General features: G+C 62.2%; 2 protein-coding genes across 3 annotated transcripts in view; one reads left to right on the top strand and one right to left on the bottom strand.

The window, feature by feature from the left end:
* Window positions 1–5949: 5949 nt before the first annotated feature.
* Window positions 5950–12140, top strand: PROCA1 (protein interacting with cyclin A1). Its single transcript, XM_044994227.1, has 4 exons — window positions 5950–6214; window positions 8809–8941; window positions 9947–10081; window positions 10177–12140. The coding sequence occupies exons 1-4, from the start codon at window positions 5950–5952 to the stop codon at window positions 10814–10816; spliced, it is 1173 nt and encodes a 390-aa protein (XP_044850162.1). The 3' UTR covers window positions 10817–12140.
* Window positions 12141–13988: 1848 nt separating this feature from the next.
* Window positions 13989–20531, bottom strand: part of SUPT6H (SPT6 homolog, histone chaperone and transcription elongation factor) — a 40216-nt gene continuing 33673 nt past the window's right edge. Inside the window, exons 31-38 of one of the 2 annotated variants that reach the window (XM_044993954.1) lie at window positions 19930–20043; window positions 19093–19217; window positions 18479–18591; window positions 18015–18092; window positions 17732–17898; window positions 16649–16827; window positions 15663–15880; window positions 13989–15609 (exon numbers count right to left, since the gene is read on the bottom strand). In XM_044993954.1, the coding sequence (XP_044849889.1) occupies window positions 15694–15880; window positions 16649–16827; window positions 17732–17898; window positions 18015–18092; window positions 18479–18591; window positions 19093–19217; window positions 19930–20043 (963 nt within the window). In that variant the 3' untranslated portion in view covers window positions 13989–15609; window positions 15663–15693. Of the gene's footprint in view, window positions 15881–16648; window positions 16828–17731; window positions 17899–18014; window positions 18093–18478; window positions 18592–19092; window positions 19218–19929; window positions 20044–20531 lie in introns of both variants that reach the window. The other variant, XM_044993953.1, reaches the window with a different exon arrangement.

Consider the following 20531-nt stretch of genomic DNA (forward strand, 5'->3'; position numbering starts at 1 on the left):
GCTGTGACAGAAGAGGCCTGGTCTCCCTGCCTGCGCCTTGGATGGCATCAGCCCTGTGCAGAGCAAGGGCCGAGCAGGTGTGAACACCACCCCATGGGCGTGGCAGAGAGTTCTGATTGGGTGGCACTTCCCCCTCCCCTGGCCCGCACAGGTGTGAGCGTGTGGCACATGCTCCGCCCTGGGGTGCGGCCCACTGAGCTCCCCGTCACTCCCGACTGCAGGGTCTCCCCTGACTTACGGAGCAGTGGGGGGTGGGTCTCGCCACCCCATGCCCCCAGCTGGGCCAGACGCCTGCTGTTTGCTGTCACTGCTGCCTGCTGTCCTGCCCAGCCTGTTAGTGAAGCGGAGTCAGAGCCAGCCCAGCCCCGAGTGCCAGGTTCCCCACGGACGAGTATCCGGAGCCTCAGGGAGAACAGCCCCTTGGGTGACTTACCAGCGAGGATCTCCTCCTCGGCCGGGAGGGACAGTCCCTGATCAGCCGCAGCTGCTGCTCCCGGCTGTGCAGCTGGAAGCTGCTTGAACATCTCGGCTTCTGGCTCACTGGGCTCCCCATAAGCCCCACAGTCTTCAGTACCTTGTGCATGGATTGTGCCTGGAGAGCCAGTGCCAGGGGAAGTGGCTCCCAGCTGCCCAGATCCTCGTCCAGCCAGCAACTCCAGAGGCGCACGTCCCCAGATCCGGGCCGAGACGCCAGCGCTGAGGCCAAGTGCTTCAGAGCAGGACTGGCCCTGGCCCAGGGGCGCTGGAATGAGCAGGAACCGGGGTTCCATTCCACCAGGTCATAGAGCCGCCGAGAATGGCCAGGGAGCACCGTGGAAATGTACGAGTCGCCGGCGCACTTGGGGCAGGGGGCTGCAGGGAGCATCGCCCGTCGCTGTTCTCAGGCAGACACGACTGCCAGGCCCACAAGGGAGGTCAGGCCCTCGCAGCTCCCCCCGCAGCCCCTCAGCTCAGGGATTCCCGCCCCCCAACATGCACACGCTCATCCCCTCCTCTAGCTCAGGCCCTGCCTCTGGCTCCAGAGCCGAGTGCTGTTCCCCCTGCAGGGGGTGGTGCGGCTGGGTCTCCAGGGGGCTGCCCTGCAGCCGGAAGGTGCAGGGTGAACGTCGCTCCAGGGCCAGCACGGTGCCCCCACACTGGGGGGGGAGAATGGCCCCACTGCCGGTAACCAGTGCCCAGCTGCCATCTCCTCCCCACAGCCAGGAGGTGCCTGCTGCCAACTTACCTGCCATGCCAGGGGAAGGGGCCGGAGCAGGGGGAGGATGCTCAGTCCGTGAGGGCCTGCAGTACCAGGCAGCGCGGGGTATGTATGGCGACAGACAGACAGACGAGTGGAAGGCTGGCTGCAGGGGGAAGGGACAGACGGACAGACGAGTGGAAGGCTGGCTGCAGGGGGTGGGACGGGACAGACAGACAGACAGACAGACGAGTGGAAGGCTGGCTGCAGGGGGTGGGAAGGAACAGACAGACAGATGAGTGGAAGGCTGGCTGCAGGGGGTGGGAAGGGACAGACGGACAGACGAGTGGAAGGCTGGCTGCAGGGGGTGGGAAGGGACAGACGGACAGACGAGTGGAAGGCTGGCTGCAGGGGGTGGGAAGGGACAGACAGACAGACAGACGAGTGGAAGGCTGGCTGCAGGGGGTGGGCGGGACAGACAGACAGACAGACGAGTGGAAGGCTGGCTGCAGGGGGTGGGAAGGGACAGACAGACAGACGGACAGATGAGTGGAAGGCTGGCTGCATGGGGTGGGACGGGACAGACGGACAGATGAGTGGAAGGCTGGCTGCAGGGGGTGGGACGGGACAGACGGACAGATGAGTGGAAGGCTGGCTGCAGGGGGTGGGACGGGACAGACGGACAGAGGAGTGGAAGGCTGGCTGCAGGGGGTGGGAAGGGACAGACAGACAGACGAGTGGAAGGCTGGCTGCAGGGGGTGGGAAGGGACAGACAGACAGACGAGTGGAAAGCTGGCTGCAGGGGGTGGGAAGGGACAGACAGACAGATGAGTGGAAAGCTGGCTGCAGGGGGTGGGAAGGGACAGACGGACAGACGAGTGGAAGGCTGGCTGCAGGGGGTGGGAAGGGACAGACAGACAGACAGACATACGAGTGGATGGCTGGCTGCAGGGGGTGGGAAGGGACAGACGGACAGACGAGTGGAAGGCTGGCTGCAGGGGGTGGGAAGGGACAGACAGACAGACAGACGAGTGGAAGGCTGGCTGCAGGGGGTGGGAAGGGACAGACGGACAGACGAGTGGAAGGCTGGCTGCAGGGGGTGGGAAGGGACAGACGGACAGACGAGTGGAAGGCTGGCTGCAGGGGGTGGGAAGGGACAGACAGACAGACGAGTGGAAGGCTGGCTGCAGGGGGTGGGAAGGGACAGACAGACAGACGAGTGGAAGGCTGGCTGCAGGGGGTGGGACGGGACAGACAGACAGACAGACAGACAGACGAGTGGAAGGCTGGCTGCAGGGGGTGGGAAGGGACAGACGGACAGACGAGTGGAAGGCTGGCTGCAGGGGGTGGGAAGGGACAGACAGACGGACGAGTGGAAGGCTGGCTGCAGGGGGTGGGAAGGGACAGACAGACAGACAAGTGGAAGGCTGGCTGCAGGGGGTGGGACGGGACAGACAGACGAGTGGAAGGCTGTCTGCAGGGGGTGGGACGGGACAGACAGACGAGTGGAAGGCTGGCTGCAGGGGGTGGGAAGGGACAGACGGACAGACAGACGAGTGGAAGGCTGGCTGCAGGGGGTGGGAAGGGACAGACGGACAGACGAGTGGAAGGCTGGCTGCAGGGGGTGGGAAGGGACAGACAGACGGACGAGTGGAAGGCTGGCTGCAGGGGGTGGGAAGGGACAGACAGACAGACGAGTGGAAGGCTGGCTGCAGGGGGTGGGAAGGGACAGACAGACAGACAGACGAGTGGAAGGCTGGCTGCAGGGGGTGGGACGGGACAGACAGACAGACAGACGAGTGGAAGGCTGGCTGCAGGGGGTGGGAAGGGACAGACGGACAGACGAGTGGAAGGCTGGCTGCAGGGGGTGGGAAGGGACAGACAGACAGACGAGTGGAAGGCTGGCTGCAGGGGGTGGGAAGGGACAGACGGACAGACAGACGAGTGGAAGGCTGGCTGCAGGGGGTGGGAAGGGACAGACAGACAGACGAGTGGAAGGCTGGCTGCAGGGGGTGGGAAGGGACAGACAGACAGACAGACGAGTGGAAGGCTGGCTGCAGGGGGTGGGAAGGGACGGACAGACAGACGCCCCTGCATCTTTCTGCAGGTCTCCTGGGCACTTTTCATTCTGAGGCCCAGCTCTGGTGGCCTCGGCCTTGGCCCAGCGACACAATGCTCCACGTTGAGCCGGTCTGTGACTGTGAATTGTCAATGGGCTCCTTGAAAGGGGTTGTGTGAAACCAGTGATGAAGGGTAACGAGCCCGAGCCCTGGCAACCGCTCGCAGGAGCTGTCAGCCTCCAGGGGCCCGGCGGCCCAGCCTGGCACGCCGCACACCAGAGTAACCCTGGAAGCTGAGCTGTTCAAGGGACTGGGCCCACCTCGGCACCAGGCTCCCAGGGAGCCCTGCGCAGGCCAGTTCCCATCAAAATGCAGCTGGAGAGAGCCCGAGGGCGGGAGGGCTGCTGGTTGTAGGCCATGGAGGCGATCCTGCTGGTGCCCAAGCTTTCCAGACGGAAGAAAGACCTGAGCCAGAGGCAATGCCAGGGCTGGAATCCCTCCCCGCATCCCTCCAGGCTGCTCAGAGGTTACGTACGCTGCCTGGCAGGCAGGGTTCGTACATGGGGGTATGGGGGCAGTGTCAGGCTGCAGTTCTTGGCCAGAGATTGTCGACACCACCCTCCCTCAGCCCATCTGCCCATTCCCCAGTATCGGCCAGAGGCTGGGGGGCTGTCAGCTTGCCAGCTGCAGGGCAACACTGGGAACTTGCTGAAAGCCCGAGGCCTGATGCTCATGGGCCAAAGCCGGAACCGAATCCCCCCGAGAGCGCTAGGCCCTGCTGTGCTGCTCATGCAGGAGCCAGGCTGCTCAGCGCAAGGCCAAGCACTGCATGCTGGAGCCTGGGGCCTCTGCCAGCTGCATCCCTGTCGTGGGAGGTAGCCCTGAGCCGCGCCATCAAACCCTGGGTACCTTTGGGTCCCCCAGCGGCTGCCAGGCCATACAACTCCTGCAGCCCAGAGCGGGGAGGGCGGGTGCAGAGCCTGGCCTGTGTGAGAACGGGGTGCGTTGCCTTGGCAGCGCAGCCGGCGGGAGCCCACGGCACAGGGGCTGCCAGCCCCATGTTAAAGGCCTCAGTTGATCGTGCGGCTTTTCCATAATCCAGCCTGAGTCTCTAGGCTCCTTAATGCAACTTTTATTAATATGCTCAGCGAAAGAGGCGTTCTTGGCACGAATTCCCATGGCCCGTGGTGTGACAGCGGGTGACTCCCCCTGCTCCGGCCTGGCCGCTGCCTCACAAAGGGCCCTGTCCCGGCACAGGCGACAGGAACATGAAAGGGCCGATGGCGTGTTCGGGTGGAGACAAAATCTGAAAGGAACCTGAGTCCTATGGGCCCTGCAACATCACCCCATTGCAGGCTGCCAGGCAACCGGCTCAGCCCGCCCCTTGGAAGCCCTTCACGACTTCAGGAGAGGGGGGCTTGGGGGTAACTCTCGGTCAGAGGCCTGGGAAGGGAAGAAGGCAGATTAAGCGCTAACCCTTTCCTTGCCAGGCTGAGGCCTGCAAACGCAGCTGAACAGAGCCTGCCCTGGGAAGGGCCGAGCCACCCATTGACAGGGTGCTTGGCACCTCCGCGATTGGGTCTCCTGCTTGAGCTGAACCCACGTGGAGGGTGTTGGGGCAGGTAGGCTGAGACCAGGAAGGGCCAGTCCTCGTCCCAGGGGCCACGGATCCATCCCCGGCTGTGCAGAGAGCAGGGCCAGCTGCCCCCAGGGCTAACGGGAGCGATTCGCCCACCCATGTGGACTCCTGGTCCCAGACAGGCTGGTTCTGCCCCAACTCCCACCTCACTGCACTTATTCTCTACAGTCACAGCTGGCGGGGCCTCTGGAAACCCCTGTTCCCCAGAGCTCCCATCAAAGGCCAGCAACAAGAGGCACACAGCTCCCGGAAGACACTCTTCAGGCATCAGCCAGGGAGGGTCTGCTCCCTCTCCCCTCACCCAGCAGCCCTTGTAGCCCCTTGCAGAGCCCTCGTAGCCCCCGCGGGGCAGGACAAGCTCATCGTTCTAGTGGCACAACTCGGGCTTCTGAACGAACAGACCCGTCAGCACCAGGGCAGAGGCCAGCAGTGCGGCGCCGTGCTGGGCTGCCCCAGAGCAGTGGCTGGGAGGTCTGAGCCCCAGGGCTGACAGCCCCTTTCATCCCCTGGCAGGGTTGTCCCAACCCTTCAGACCCATCAGATACATCCAGCATCGTGCAGGTTCCTCGTGAACATTGCTCTGCTGGTACCAAGAACTCAAGGGGCTTTTCCTGATGCCCTTGGCCAAACCTCTCCCTCCCCACACAGTGTGATGGGTGGTGGCTCCCACCAGAGGTGGCTGCACCATTGGTGAAATATTCAGCTTGCGGGGTGGGGGGGGACTGCAGATGCCTGTGGAAGAGTCATGGCTGTCCTTCCAGAGTCAGGCACCAGAGGGAGGCCCAGCCTGCCCTGCCTTACACCACTGGGTCTGGGTAAGGGCAGTGCAGGAGGGTGGGGTGACGAAGTGGGACTGTTCTTAATGTTTCCTCTGAATACTGTAGGGGTGCCTCAGTTTCCCCTATGCATTTCTTATAAGGTGACCAGACAGCAAGTGTGAAAAATCAGGACAGGGGGTGGGAGGGGCGGTCCCGGGGGGCAGTGGGGCCGGCCCGGGAAGGGGCGGTCAGAGGCGGCTTGATAAGGCGGCGGCGGGGCGCTGTCTGGCCCCGCGGTGCTGAAGCGGCCGGGCCATGCGGGCCGTGGCGCTGCGGCTCCTGTTCCTGCTGGCGGCGGCTCGGGGGTCCGAGAGCCCCGGGCAGCCCGGCCCCGCCTGCGCCCCCGTCGGCTCCCCGGGCTCGGGCGGGCGGCAGCCGCTGGGCGCCACGTGGGACCGGGGCCAGGGGCCGCCGGAGCCGGCGGGAGGCGCCGCCCGCGGACGGGCCAAGCGGGGTTTCACCTACCCGGGCACCCTCTGGTGCGGGGCCGGGAACAACGCCGACAGCTACGGGCAGCTGGGTGAGGGCCGGGCCGGGACCCCCCCTCGATACCCCTCCGCACCGTCCGGGGCGCTGCAGCCGGGACCCCCCCGCACCCCTCCCCGCACCGCCCGGGGCGCTGCAGCCGGGACCTCCCCTCGATACCCCCTCCCCGCACCGCCCGGGGCTCTGCAGCCGGGACCCCCCCTCGATACCCCCTCCCCGCACCGCCCGGGGCGCTGCAGCCGGGACCCCCCCCGCACCGCCCGGGGCGCTGCAGCCGGGACCCCCCCCGCACCCCTCCCCGCACCGCCCGGGGCGCTGCAGCCGGGACCCCCCCCGCACCCCTCCCCGCACCGCCCGGGGCGCTGCAGCCGGGACCCTCCCGCACCCCTCCCCGCACCGCCCGGGGCGCTGGAGCCGGGACCCCCCCTCGATACAACCCCCGCACCGCCCGGGGCGCTGCAGCCGGGACCCTCCCGCACCCCTCCCCGCACCGCCCGGGGCGCTGGAGCCGGGACCCTCCCCTCGATACCCCCCGCACCGCCCGGGGCGCTGGAGGCGGGTCCCCCCCCTGCAAACCCCCCCGCACCGCCCGGGGCGCTGGAGCCGGGACCCCCCCTCGATACCCCCCGCACCGCCCGGGGCGCTGGAGGCGGGACCCCCCCCTCGATACCCCCCCGCACCGCCCGGGCGGCGGGAGCCGGGACCCCCCCTCGATACCCCCCCGCACCGCCCGGGGCGCTGGAGCCGGGACCCCCCCTCGATACCCCCCGCACCGCCCGGGGCGCTGGAGCCGGGACCCCCCCTCGATCCCCCCCGCACCGCCCGGGGCGCTGGAGCCGGGACCCCCCCTCGATACCCCCCCGCACCGCCCGGGGCGCTGGAGCCGGGACCCCCCCCTCGATACCCCCCGCACCGCCCGGGGTGCTGGAGCCGGGACCCCCCCCTCGATACCCCGCCGCACCGCCCGGGGCGCTGGAGCGGGACCCCCCCCGCACCCCTCCCCGCACCGCCCGGGGCGCTGCAGCCGGGACCCCCCCCGCACCCCTCCCCGCACCGCCCGGGGCGCTGCAGCCGGGACCCTCCCGCACCCCTCCTCGCACCGCCCGGGGCGCTGCAGCCGGGACCCCCCCCCGCACCCCTCCCCGCACCGCCCGGGGCGCTGCAGCCGGGACCCTCCCGCACCCCTCCCCGCACCGCCCGGGGCGCTGCAGCCGGGACCCCCCCCCCGCACCCCTCCCCGCACCGCCCGGGGCGCTGCAGCCGGGACCCCCCCCCCGCACCCCTCCCCGCACCGCCCGGGGCGCTGGAGCCGGGACCCCCCCCCGCACCCCTCCCCGCACTGCCCGGGGCGCTGCAGCCGGGACCCTCCCGCACCCCTCCCCGCACCGCCCGGGGCGCTGCAGCCGGGACCCCCCCTCGATACCCCCCCGCACCGCCCGGGGCGCTGGAGCCGGGACCCCCCCTCGATACCCCCCGCACCGCCCGGGGCGTTGGAGCCGGGACCCCCCCTCGATACCCCCCCGCACCGCCCGGGGCGCTGGAGCCGGGACCCCCCCCTCGATCCCCCCCGCACCGCCCGGGGCGCTGGTGGCGGGACCCCCCCCTCGATACCCCCCCGCACCGCCCGGGGCGCTGGAGCCGGGACCCCCCCTCGATACCCCCCGCACCGCCCGGGGCGCTGGAGCCGGGACCCCCCCCTCGATACCCCCCCGCACCGCCCGGGGCGCTGGAGCCGGGCCGGGACCCCCCAGCAGATCTATGCTTGGAGCCGCAAACAGCAGCCCCCTCCCCCTCCCCCTCCCCCTCCAGTGGATGGGGGCGGGAGACTCGGCGGGGGGGCGGGGGCGGAGTGCTCAGGGGCTGATAACTCAATACACCCCGCGGGCGGCGGGGCTGGTGAAAGCCAGTGGGGGGGCGTGAGGGGGCAGGTGGGGGCGTTTGCAGGGGTTAGCGTGTGGGGGGGTGTTTGGGTGTGAGTGGGGGGTAGTTGTGTGTGTGTGGAGGAGGTGTTGGGGTGTGCGGGAGGGGGTGGGGTCATTGGTGTGTGCGGGAGGGGGTGGAATCTTTGGGGGTGGGTGGGGAGGTTTTGGGGGTGTCTATGGGAGTGCCTGGGCTGTGTTGGGGGTGTGGGGGAGGTTGTTAAGGGTTTTGGGGTGTGTGCAGGAGGGGGGTCTGTGGGGGTTGTGTGTGGGTGCATGGGGGGGTTGTTAGGGGTTGGGGGAGGGGTCTGTGGGTGTGTGTTTTTGGGGGTGTCCGTGGGAGGTGGGGGGGTTGTTAGGGGTTGGGGGAGGGGTCTTTGGGTGTGTGTTTTTGGGGGTGTCCGTGGGAGGTGGGGGGGTGGGGGGGTGCATGGGGGGCTGAGGTGCAGGGTGGTTGAGAGGAGCAAGGATAAGAGGGGGGGCAGGGCTGTCAGGGAGTTTGGAAGGTGGTTGGAGCTGTGCCCCCCAGCAGGGGCGGAGCAGCCAGCCTTGGCAGACTAGCAGCAGCAGGGAGGAGGGCCCTACGTGTGCCTCAGCCGCGCCAGCCCCAGAGCTGGCAGCCCGTGGGCGTTGAAGCTGGGGCCAGCTCCTGCATGCTGCTCTTGTGCGGCGCGGGGGGGCTGAGGCGTTCTCCCCCTTGTCCACTCAGGAGAACATCGAGAGACGGACGAGTGCTGCCGGGAACACGACCACTGTCAGCATGTCATCCACCCCTTCACGTCCAAGTACGGCTACCGGAACCTCCGCTGGCACACCATCAGCCACTGCGCCTGCGACCTGCGGTACGGCACCCGGCCGGGACCCGCTGCGGGGCTGCACGGGGAAGCCAGTCAGTGCAGCTCCAGGCGGCCATAGCCGATGGCAGCGGGAAGCCATCGGGAGGAGGGGGGGATACTCTGCCCTGCTGAACACAAGGTAGTGACAGAGCTTGGGCAGCAGCAAGGGACTGGAATTTCCCTAACTTCTCCCACCTGCCTGGAGCAGGGAGCCGAGCCGGCGCTGGAGAACAGGCGGCTGCAGAGCGGGTTGGAGCTATTGGCTTTCTTTGTAACCTCAGCCAAGACCCAGCCTCTGGGTGTGTCCACGCAGCTGTGCCGCGGCAGCACCGCAGGGTAGATGCGTCCGACACTGTGAAGGGTTTTTTTGCAATCACCGTAGTTAAGCCATCTCTCCAAGAGGCGGTCACTAGGGCGACGGAAGAAGTCGCCCGTCCACCTCATTGTGTCTGCCCCGGGGGGTTGGTTGGCCCAATCACAGCACCCAGGGCACAACATTTTTAGGTCAATCTGATTTTTAAGTGTAGCCCAGGCCTTAGCCTCTCCCGTCTTGGCATAGGAACAGCTGATCGGCTGATGGAAGGCACCAGAGAAGGGTAAGGTTAGTTAACTGGTGCTGTACAATGCTACCCCCGTCAAAGACCCGCTAAAAGCACCCGACTCCCGTCTGTGCTGTGCTGGCAGCAGCTACAGGCCCCGTCACCGAGCGCATTGGCCGTTTCCTGTTTGGAAACCTGCTTGCCAGTTCTCCCAAACAAGTTCCTCTGCTCAGGCCCAAGGCCTTGTGCTGGAGACACGGGACAGCTCTCCCCATAACAGCAGCAAGGCCACCACGCACTAGCTTGCTTAGAGACAAGCTGCTGCAGGGTGGAAGGAACAAGAGCGGGTGAAGTCCCCGTGACAGCTCCTCCCTGTGCTGCCCCGGCCAGGGCACAGATCCCAGCTCAGCCCGGCCCGAGAGGCCCCGTGCCCCTTTCTTACCCTGCCTGATGCACTGTGTTGCCCTTGCAGGTTGAAAGGCTGCCTGAGGCAGGTGAATGACACTGCCTCCCGCGTGGTGGGCCAGGCCTTCTTCAACGTGATCCAGGTGCCCTGCTTTGAGTTCGCCTACAAAGAGCAGTGTGTGGAGCCCTATCTGTACATCTGGTAAGTCCTGACCAGGGAGCCTGGGGTGCTCCCCTGCCCCCGCCCCGCCAAAACTGCACCCCCCTCACTCTGCCTCTCGTCCCACTTCTCTCAAGGTGCAGGAAGTACAACACTGTGGCCATTGCGGTCCCCCAGAAGCCGGTGCTCTATGAGTTTGGTGGGGAACTGATAGACAAAGTGGCAGCCGGCTCAGACAGGGCTCCCTCCAGCCCAGCCCCCCAGCCCAGCACCCCCCCGCCTAGAGAGAGCACGGGCAGATGGGCACCTCCTCCGACAAAGCACCCACCCCCAGGCCAGGAATCTGCGCCCACTGGGCCCAAGCCAGAGAGCCCCGCCAGGAACCAGCGGACGGGGAAAGGGAAGAAGAGAGGGAGGAAAACCAAGAAAGGAAAAGGGCTGAAAAAGAAAGTCCATTCCAAAGGTGAGGTGCTGGGGCTCCCCACCCCCACTGCAGATGCTGCCTCCCTCCTCCCCAAGCACCTGGTGCTGGACTTTGGGGGGAAGGAGGATGTGTTCAACGCCATCCTGAACGATGCCCCCGCCGGGGAGGAGACCCTGACCCCACGTGGGACAGGGCAGGCTGAAAGCAGGGACCGGGGGCAGTGGGAGGCAAGGCCGTTGCCTGCTCTCCAGCCCACCACGTTCCCAGCTGCCGGCAGGAGGAAGAGGAGGAGGGAAAGAAATGGACGGATGCGCCCACGAAAGGAAGCGGAGTCTCTGCCCAGGCCTGTATGAGACTGGCTGCAGCCAAGGCCGACCTTCCCCCGATCCCCAAGGGGCGGCTTGGCACTGTAATAAATTAGCTCGATGCAGCCGATGGTACCGTGCTAGTGTTCTGTCCCTAACCCTGCTGCTGGAGCGGTGTCTGCAGCGGGCCGACGAGCTGGAGCTCCTGCTGCAGGGAGCCCTCTGTGACTTGGCTGCTGCGTCCCAGCGCTGTGGAAATGTTTGCCCAGGAGAGAGGGGACAATGCAATTTAGTACATTTGCAAAGAGGGCCAAGGAACAAGAAAGACACGTGGCTCCCCAGAGCTAATCCAGCACCGCCCAAAAGACCGAGGGAGCTCGGCTTAGCACAGCCGAATGGGGGAGACCCCTGCCTGCTGCAGGGGGAAGGGGCATAGGCCAGAAGCCCCTGCTAGTGCAGCAAAGCCTGCCTGCTCCACCATCGCTCTCCCAGCAGATGGGCAGTCACCGTGGTAGCAGCAGTTCTGGCCATGCAGCTACAGGCACAGTCCCTGCCCCAAAGGGAGGGGTAGAAACGGACGAGGGAGAGCACGCGTGTGATCGCTGCACTAGTGTGCAGAGCTAGCGGCTCGCTCTCTCCTGCTCCCACCTCAGCTCCTGCATTTCCCCTGCCCCCCAAAATGGGTCACTGCACCAGCGGTTCCCAAGAGATGCTTTGGCCCTGGCCCTTTTTGCTTTACTGATGTTTTAGGGGACATGCTAACTGCCCCCTAGGAAGAAAACACCCATCCAGCCCCTGCTAGCACAGCACGTACTCCCCTTGCTTGGCTGCCTTTTAAAGTGAGACTCCCAGGGGTTTGCAGCTCCAGGGCCCTGAGGATGGTGATGGGGGCTGCCATTCCTGCACACCCACAAAGAAACAACCCTGGTTGTGTCCCAGTGTTTGGAGGGGAAACAGCAGCACAATGGGACACTGTGAGAGCAGCGGCGAGAGAGCTGTGCAGAGCAGCGGGGGAGAATTCTTCAGGCTAACCCCCACGCCCTGGGACTGGTGAGCCGGGGGCCCCTGGTTAGCTCTGTGAGGCCAGCCCAGCACCTGACCCTCCCAGAGCAGCACTCGCTTTTCTTTTGTTTCTGTGAACTGGGTGATTGTTTGGCCTAGGCCAGGCAGGCTGCACCTCGGGCTTTCAGAAGGATCCCGCTGGCTACAAGTGTTGGGCGCTGTGAGAGGAGCGCAGGTTATTAAAGAACTAGTCGGAGTTACTCCTCACCCTTCCTGCTCTTTCATTTCACACTGCTCAGCTTAGGAGCTATTTTCCCTGCAAGCTGGCAGGGCAGGCATGGCAGCGGGAGGATGGGCGTGCCGATTTCCTGCACTGAGCTAAGGGCAGGGCATGCGTTTCCCTGCCCTTACCCCACTTAGCTCACATGGCTGGTCAGTACCTTGATTTGGGGCATTCGTTAGCTAATTGCGGCTTCTTGCTCAGCTGTTTCTTCTGGAATTGGGTTGCTGCTGGAGCAGTTCTCAAGCCACTTACAGAGCTTAGGGGTTTATAGTAATAATTCTCTGCCCTGCTCCGGTGCTGAGTTTCACACACTGATCCTCTGTCCGGCAGGCAGGTACTAACTCCATTTGACCGAAAGGGTCAGTGCCTTGCATACAGCTACATGCCAAATCGGCGTGCAGGGGCCAGGCGTCAGGGCCAGAGCCCTGCCTGCGCTACACCCAGGTGGTGGCTCCTGGAGGGTCACTGGTGAACATTAACGTCATGCCCACCTACCCGGCAGTGATACGGTGTTTTGGAGGCAGGGCGCCCCCGGCTGCTTAGCCTGCAGCTCGAATCGTAAAGGTCTCTCACACTGTGGACTTTGGCTGCTTTGCTGCAGCCGCCGAGCGATCAAGCAAGTGGAGGATGTGCCCTAAGGATCCCCAATCGGCTCAAAGCCTTGCAGGCACTAGCCGAGCACTTGGATGAAATGTGCATGAATCCCTCAGAAGGCATAAGGCAGAGGTTTGCCCCCAGTTACACAGGTCAGGAAAGCACTGCTCCCCCTCGCATTCTGCACTGAGAGGCAAAGATCATGCTGGGAAAACAGACCCATCAATGCATGGGCGGTGTGTGTTCAGCGAGCTCCACCCCGGAGCCAGGCAAGCCATTCTACCGCGGTCTCCCAGGAGACTAAAAAAGCCTTCATTTAAAATCAGGGTTTGGCAAGCTGATCTTTATCTCAGTTTCAGACACAGGAGCCCAGGTATGAGGTGCTGGGGGATGGTGGTGTCCCTGTCCATGCAATGAGGCCTCTCTCAGCGTTACCCAGGCACCCAGAGCATGCGGTGCTAAAGCAAAAAGCACAGGAGCGTTCACAGTTTCAGCCTTTTGGGGAGACAGATTTAAACCTGTCACCACCTCTTGCAGGACTCTTCATATACCTGTATCTCCTAGAACTGGCAGGGACCCCGAAAGGTCATTGAGTCCAGCCCCCTGCCTTCACTAGCAGGACCAAGGACTGATTTTTGCCCCAGATCCCTAACTGGCCCCCTCAAGGACTGAACTCACAACCCTGGGTTTAGCAGGCCAATGCTCAAAAAGAACAGCCCCTGCTCGCAAGAGGATGGGCCATTGCCCTGCCCTTGGACAAAGGATCATGGGAACCCAGACACAGATCACAAGTGAGCAGCCTATTTACCATGGGCACAGAGCCAAGGGTGCTGCTTGTCACTCGGGCACAGCAGTGCAGCTCAGCGAGCAAGTGCTTTTTAGACAGCCTAACCCTGGAAACGTCCTTTCCAAAGCTTTCCACCCCCACCGAGTGGCCACAGGCAAGAGCAGTAGCAGAAGAGAGATTTAAAACCACGGTGCAGTGCCTCTGAGCTCAGCCAAACGCTGCTAGGCAGAGTCTTCCAAGAGATGCCCTGGGTGCAAATGGGAGCGATGTAGTGCTGCAGCCATATTGGCACTAACTCCTCCTCTGGTGAAGGATGCAGGGCGTTGGAGGGGATCTCGACTTGCAGAGGGAAACCCAGGCTCCCGTTTGCTACTAGCGGCAGCTCGTGCACATCTTCCCAGTCATCTCTTTGGAGATCAGACCAGACCCATCCCACCAGAGCAGAGAGATGATGGCGCAGCTACACCTGGCAGCCCCAGAGCAGGGCAGGAGGTGCCTTACGGAGAGGAGAGCATCAGTGCAGTAGGCAGGGAGAACGCTGGGTACAATCAACATCCCAAAAGTAGAATTTTATTGATGGAAAGGGAAAAAACTAAAACCAAAGACAGCCATAAGGAGCATCCGGACAAAGCGCCATGACTCTCTGGCAGGTTCCCTCACAGAGAGCTACTCCATAGTCAATTTCCTGTCATACAGAACTGAACAAAACAAACAAACAGCGTAAGGTTAGTATGCTTGTTAATCTGCCGCCGAGCAGAGCCCGCCTGCGTGGTAAGGAGAGAGATGCAGCCAGGCAGCCCCCGGGGGAGCTGTAGGGAAGCCAGGTCCTGCACTCCTGGGGAGAACAGCTTCACCTTCCTGTCTCCTGCAGCTCTTGTGATTCAAGGGCATTTGCATGCAACAGGACCTTTGTTTCCTGAGCTCTCTGCTCCTTTCCCAGCTGAGGGCAGAGCCCTCTGGGACCTCAAGCAGTGGGTTGTGACATTAGAGCCAAACAACAAAAATCCTGCTTCCAGGCAAAATCCTCCTGGAGAAGGCAGGTGGAGAAATACAGGGAAGCGTATGAAACACAGAGCCCTCAGCGCTGGCAGGGCTGCTTCTGAGCCAGGCCAGATAGTGCCTGCGTTCCATCAGCCTCCTCCCTGGCTCCTGCCAGGACAGAGGGGAGGGCAGCGCCAGGGGTGTCGCCCTGACACGCTGGGCTGAGAACCTCATACAACACATTCAACGTAAAATATTCTTCAGCATCAACCCACCAGCACTTAGCAGGCAACTTGGGCAACACACGAGGGGCATTTCCTGGTTCACTGCTGTACTCTGCGTCTGCAGCAAACCGGTGGTGGAGAGGAGCGGGCAGGCAATACAGGATGAGAAGAGAACACCTCCAGACTAGTGTTCAGTAGAAACACTATTTATTCACCCTTTTCGGTTACATGTGGACAGAGCTAAGCAGTATGACAGAGGACATGCACTCAGGCTGATTTGCATTCTCCTCACCACAGGAGTGGCTGCCCTTGCAGTGCCTTAGCTCCTGCTAACTCTTGGCAAAGCTGCTGTTACCCAGGGTTTTGCTTTGCAGTCTGAGTTAAAAACCAACTGAATAAATATTGTCCCAAATGAAGCCAGGAGAGGATGAGCCTGTGAACCAGCTGCTGCTCGCTCTGGCAAGAGCCCTAGCCCAGAGCTGCTCTGCTAACACAGCCTTGCAAATACAGCTGGGGCAGTTGGTGGAGTTTTGCAGAGCCCCCTACACAAGGAGCCACCAAGCATACAGTAGCAGAAACGTCAGAGGATCTGGGCTGAGCTATCTGAGCCCCCACATGATTTCGTTCCGTGGGTCGGAACGGGGGCGGGCGACGGTCAGAATACAAGACGATCAAAATAAAACTTCGCTCTAGGCCAAGAGCTGGCATTTCCAGCTGGGTTTGCCTTCTAGTCTTTGGCTGTGAAAGCAGGTCGCTGCTCATTTCTAAAGGGGCTCGATCGACCTGTATAACTGTTCTGCTGAGCTTCCCACACGGCGAACCAAGGTTTAGTGCGCAGAGGCGCCTGCAGCATCCCTTCCTATGATGTGTGTGTGTACAGATGCCAGCCCTGCCAGGTATATTAGCTCATGTGGGTGGACACACCAAGTGTCGTTTCACATCGTTTTATGAAGTATAAAATAGGAGAAGGGAAGGGAACTCGTTCTCAGCTGTTCTCTCTCCCCTTCCCCTCCCCAGAGAAAGAACAAAGGTGAAGGGTCAGGTCCAGCAAGGCCTATCGATCCATTTCATCCAAAAGCGGTGTGGCGTCCCCAGCAATGGACATGGGCGTGCTCTCGATCATGGGGCTGGGAGATGGACGAGGGGTCAGCCTCTGCTTCTGTTTCCTCCGCTCAGCCTCCTTTTCCTGGAGCCACTGCTCGGCCATTTTCCCCCAGTCGATTGCAGCGTGGCTGTTGGACCTAGACAGGCAGAAGCAGGAAGTGAAACATTTGAATAGCAGGAGCCCAACAGGGTCAGTTTCCCTCCCCAGGCGCTGCCTTTGCAGAAGGGTGACACTACCGGAGGCCCCAAAGGCTCTCTCTTCTATTCAAAGGCAGGCGGGTGACAGGGCAGCCCATGCAGACTTCCTCCCCCAGCACGGTTACTGCCTGCCGGGACCCGCGGGCTCTGCAGCCTGAGGCAGCGGCTCTAGTGCGCCTGCAGAACTCCGTGGACCGTGTTCAGTTATGTCTGAGGTAGCAGATTCCTCGCAGCTGCAGAGTGGCTGCTAGTCAATGGGACCCATTGTGGCCAATTTCCTTAGCAGACTCCGTTCCACCCTCGCGCCTGGCCGAGGAACGGGTTCCCGACTCCTGACTCAGTGCCACACTGTCAGAGGGGGCCAGCCCTCAGCCCCCTGGACTGGCTTCTTTACCCCCCCATCAGCACCACGGCCTGAATCCATTTCCTCAGAGCCCGTGGGCCGGGACTACGCTCTTCGCCCTTGTTCAGCCGCAGTACTCGCCAGACACCTCTTCCCCTGCCCTCTGAGCAGGGGCTGGGCCCCCAGCACCACAGCGATGCAGCGCCCTCCCCCCGGCCTGTTCAGCACGCCCCCTACTGGCAGCAGGCAGAGTTACGGCAGAACCTGTATCCTGCCGCCAGGGAAGTGCTCCTGTGGCAGGGCAACAGCGGCTCAAAGACAGCAGACAGCTGCACACATCCAGCACCACGAACGAGCTACTCACTTCGGCTGCTGCCTCTGCCTGGAACTGGATGATGGCTGCGACTGGGTGGACTGGGGTGTAGTACTGGCCTGGAGCTGATGATACTGAGGTGTTGTAATTGGCTGGCTGGGGGTCGTGTAGGAGTAGCTGGGGGTCATCAGAGGGGTGGCCACCGGCTGCTGTGCTGGAGTTGTGAAGACCTGCAAGGGGACAGACACCCTCAGGTTAGTGCACCACTGGGGCTAGGCTTGACACAGATGCCCAGAGCACAGCACGTTCCCTCACCTCTTACCCAGAGAGCAGGAGGCAGGGTCAGGCCCTCCCTACACGTCACCAAGCCGCCATGCCTTCCTCAGGGAGCGGCTTAGCGCCACGGCAGGGTTTTGTGGGGACTCCGATAGGCCCCAGATGCTGCTTCCCAGATGTCAACCCCAGAGTGCCTGGCCCAAGGAGGAGTGTTTTAGCGGAGAGCTTCCCAAGGGGGCAGGGAGCATCTGCTGCACTGAGCCCAGCCTAGCCCTTCCTGCAGCTGTGCCGAGCGGGCAGGTGCAGACTCACGCAGGGAACTGCTCAGCGGTGGGTTGGGAGCAGAGTCCAGGGCCATCTTCGGGCACTAGGCAGAGCTGGAGCACTCGCCTGCCTGTGCACCTCCCAGCTGAAAAGCCCTGCAAGCTCAGCACATATTTTCATAGCTAATCCCTTTCATGCGCAGCTCCATGCTGTGGATACTGAAGCACATCATGTGGTTTTGTGTCCCTCTCCCTCACCACTGGGTCCCAACCAACCCCAGGCATGTTCCTTGGGAGCCAGACAAACCTTCCTCGCAGCAGCATTGCATTTCCAATGTTCCTGGCCCTGGGGGCACGGAACAAGGCCCAGGAACCTGCACCGCAGGGCCGAACGCTGCAGCTAGGCCGCTGGCTGACCACTGCAGGTCTATACTGCCCTTCGGTATCAGGGCAGGCCACTGGTCCATACAGCCCATTGTGCTGTCTCCTGCACAGCCAATCTCTAATGCCGCAGGGGAAGGCAGCACTTCCATGAGAGGCAGCCCCTTCCCTTTGAGTCCCACCACTCTGGCTTGGGTACTCAAGATACACCTACATGATATGCACTGCTGCCCCCTCCGCTGCCTCCATAGCCATACTGGCTGGATGCCCACTGTGCAGGCGTGGCATTGGGGTTCTGCCCTTGGCCCGTCACCGCTGCGATGGCACTGAACATCTGCGAGGTCATGTTCTGAGGCAGCGCATTCACGGCTCGGGTCAGATCTAGAAGAGAAAACACCAAATTCCAAGTGAAGACAAAGAGAATCTGACTCTGGTCCGGGGACTAGCTTCAGAGTCAGCCTCCATAGATCTGACCAAGGAGAGAGGCCGGTACTCACCCGCTAGGTTAATGTTAGCAGGAGTAGCATTGATGGAGGCTGGGGTCCGAGTCCTGCTGCTGCTGCTGGGGGTGATACCTTGTGAAACAAAAGAGAGAGGTATGTGTGACACCCTGGCACCCCAATAGTCACCACTCTCTAATGCGCCAAGAGAATCCAGACTTCAGTGGATCTGGGAAAGGTTCTGGATTTGTGATGAGCAGAGGTATTCATAGGTAACCTCCTCTGTACACCACCGGGAAGAGAGATTATCTGGGATTAGGGGCACCTCTGAGCAGCTCAGCTAATTAGGCTATACAAGTCCCTGTAATTGGAAGCAGCTACCAGCTCTGACTAATTGCTGACAGATGCCTGATCCCATTTCCATTTAGACTATCCAAGGAGCACGAGCCAGCCCTTAGTCTGCTCACTGGTTGATTTCCTGCAGGACAGAACAACCCTGGTGATTAGGATTTGGGGGTCACCTGGCACTGGGTCCTGATAATGATCCTTAAACCACCGGAAGAGCCCGTTCACCGTAGGGAAGATCTGTCCCCGGTACCGGAATCCCTCTGGTGTTACCGTCACGTACTCTATCCTGTAAGGTCAGGAAGGGGGAGAGACGAGCACATCACACTGCAGCACAGTTTCACCGATTGCTGGCAATAACCAGCTCCACCCAACACAGTGGGAGAAAGGGACGGGGAGGGCACGTGGTGCCCAGATACATCAGAAATGAACCCATAGTTATCTGAGGCACAGACTCTGCTGGGACCACCCGCCTTGAATCAGCTTCCAACCCAGCCCCAGTAACACTTGGCCATTACCCTGGAAATGCCAACACCTGCGGAATCCATATCCTCCCCTGCTGAGGGGTGGGACATGGCTCACGATGGCCACTTGGTCAAAGGCATCAGCAGCCAAGCTGATGAGATGACATGTGTGAGGCACCTGCAGGCCAAACCCCAGGGGTCAGGGCTGCTGCTACACACTGAACCAGAGCGGAGCCCAAGAAAAGTCAGGCAGGGGACAAGCCTCGGCCCAGGCCCTGCAGTGACTGACAGCCAGCTGCACCCAGCAACGTACATGCACCACTGACCTCGGTTTCCCTCGAGGCTGGTATCCCAGAAGGAATTTCCCAGGTAGCTCTTTACAGGCACAGATAAAGTAAGGAATAAAGGTCGGCTTCTCCTTCTTGGTCTTTATTAGAAGTTCTTCCAGTTTCTGGTTAGAGGAGAAGAGACAAACGCTCCATTGAGATGCTCTGTGCAGCCTGGGGCAGCGCCAGGACTCACAGGTGTGTGCTGCCTAAGAACTCTGCAGTGCTGGCTTCTGCCAGCCCACCCCTCCCCATGGCAGTGTCCAGACCCAAACAGCATCCAGTGCTTTCATCCAGGGCTCATTTCACAATACTGAGTGTGGCACGTAGGGCCGGGAGCTGTAACCATTCGGTGGAGGCAACTGGGAGGGCCAGATGGACACACTCGTGCTTACTTAGGTCAGCGCTCCAGGCAATGGTGTGAGGGGAGCAGCATCCCCTCATCCCCGCTTTAGGGCACTTGTGTCCCGTCTGAGAGCCCTTCCCCTAGCGTGGGGAAGTGGCAGAGCTGGAGAGGGAGAGACCCCTATCTGCCCTTGCCTTCGTGATGTGCCAGCACCGTCAGGGCCCTCCCTTTCCTGGCGTAGGCACTGACACGGCCCTTCAGACCTTCGGCCCAGCAAGCCAGGCCAAGCTCCGTGCTGGTTCCACCGCTCCAAGCTGGCTCCCCCCAGACCCAAAGCTGGGAAGTGACCAACACGAGCACAGAACACATGAACCTCTTCTCTTAACGCTGACTTGAACTCAATGGTTAGTGTTCGCAGAGGCCAGGAGACTGATCTGGGGCAGCCAGCTTTGCTTCCTACAGCTCCGCAACAGCCCCTCTGGCAGGCTCACCTTCCTGTCTCCGCCACTGCAGTCTTGGTAGTATTTGTGACTTAGCAGGTCTCTAGCAAAAGATGCCATTGGCTGGACATAGCGAGCGACGATTTCATCCAGGTCCTCGAATTCCTTGGAACGAACAAAGAAAGAGCCACGTTATCCTGAGTCTGACTCCTGATCTTCCAGAGGCAAAACCAAACCCGCTGCGCTGAGCGATGCCCAGGCCTTGGAAGCTCAGATCCTCTTAACCCTGAACTGCTACAGGGGAAGGCACCACAGGATGACTAGAGTGCAGGGCAAGTGTCCTAGCTCCCTGGACAGCCCGCTCCCTCAGACACGTGCTCTGCAGGATTAACGTACCCCACCTGCACCAATGCAAGTGGGGGGCAGCTCGGTTCCTTTCAGTCTCAGGGATAAACGGTGACCCCGACTCTATCTGACAGGCTCGGGGGGGAAGCACTTTGTTCCGTACACTAAAGGAGCAGCTGGGAAAATGTAGCACAGCAAATTGTCTTGCAGCGGTTGGACTAGATCAGGGTCTCTCAACTGGTGGGTTGAAACCGACACGGGGTGAGGGCATGAAAGGCAATCGGGAGTCATGAGGCATTGGAAATACA

The sequence above is a fragment of the Mauremys mutica genome, chromosome 19, assembly GCF_020497125.1.
Source record: "Mauremys mutica isolate MM-2020 ecotype Southern chromosome 19, ASM2049712v1, whole genome shotgun sequence".
Taxonomy (NCBI): domain Eukaryota; kingdom Metazoa; phylum Chordata; order Testudines; family Geoemydidae; genus Mauremys; species Mauremys mutica.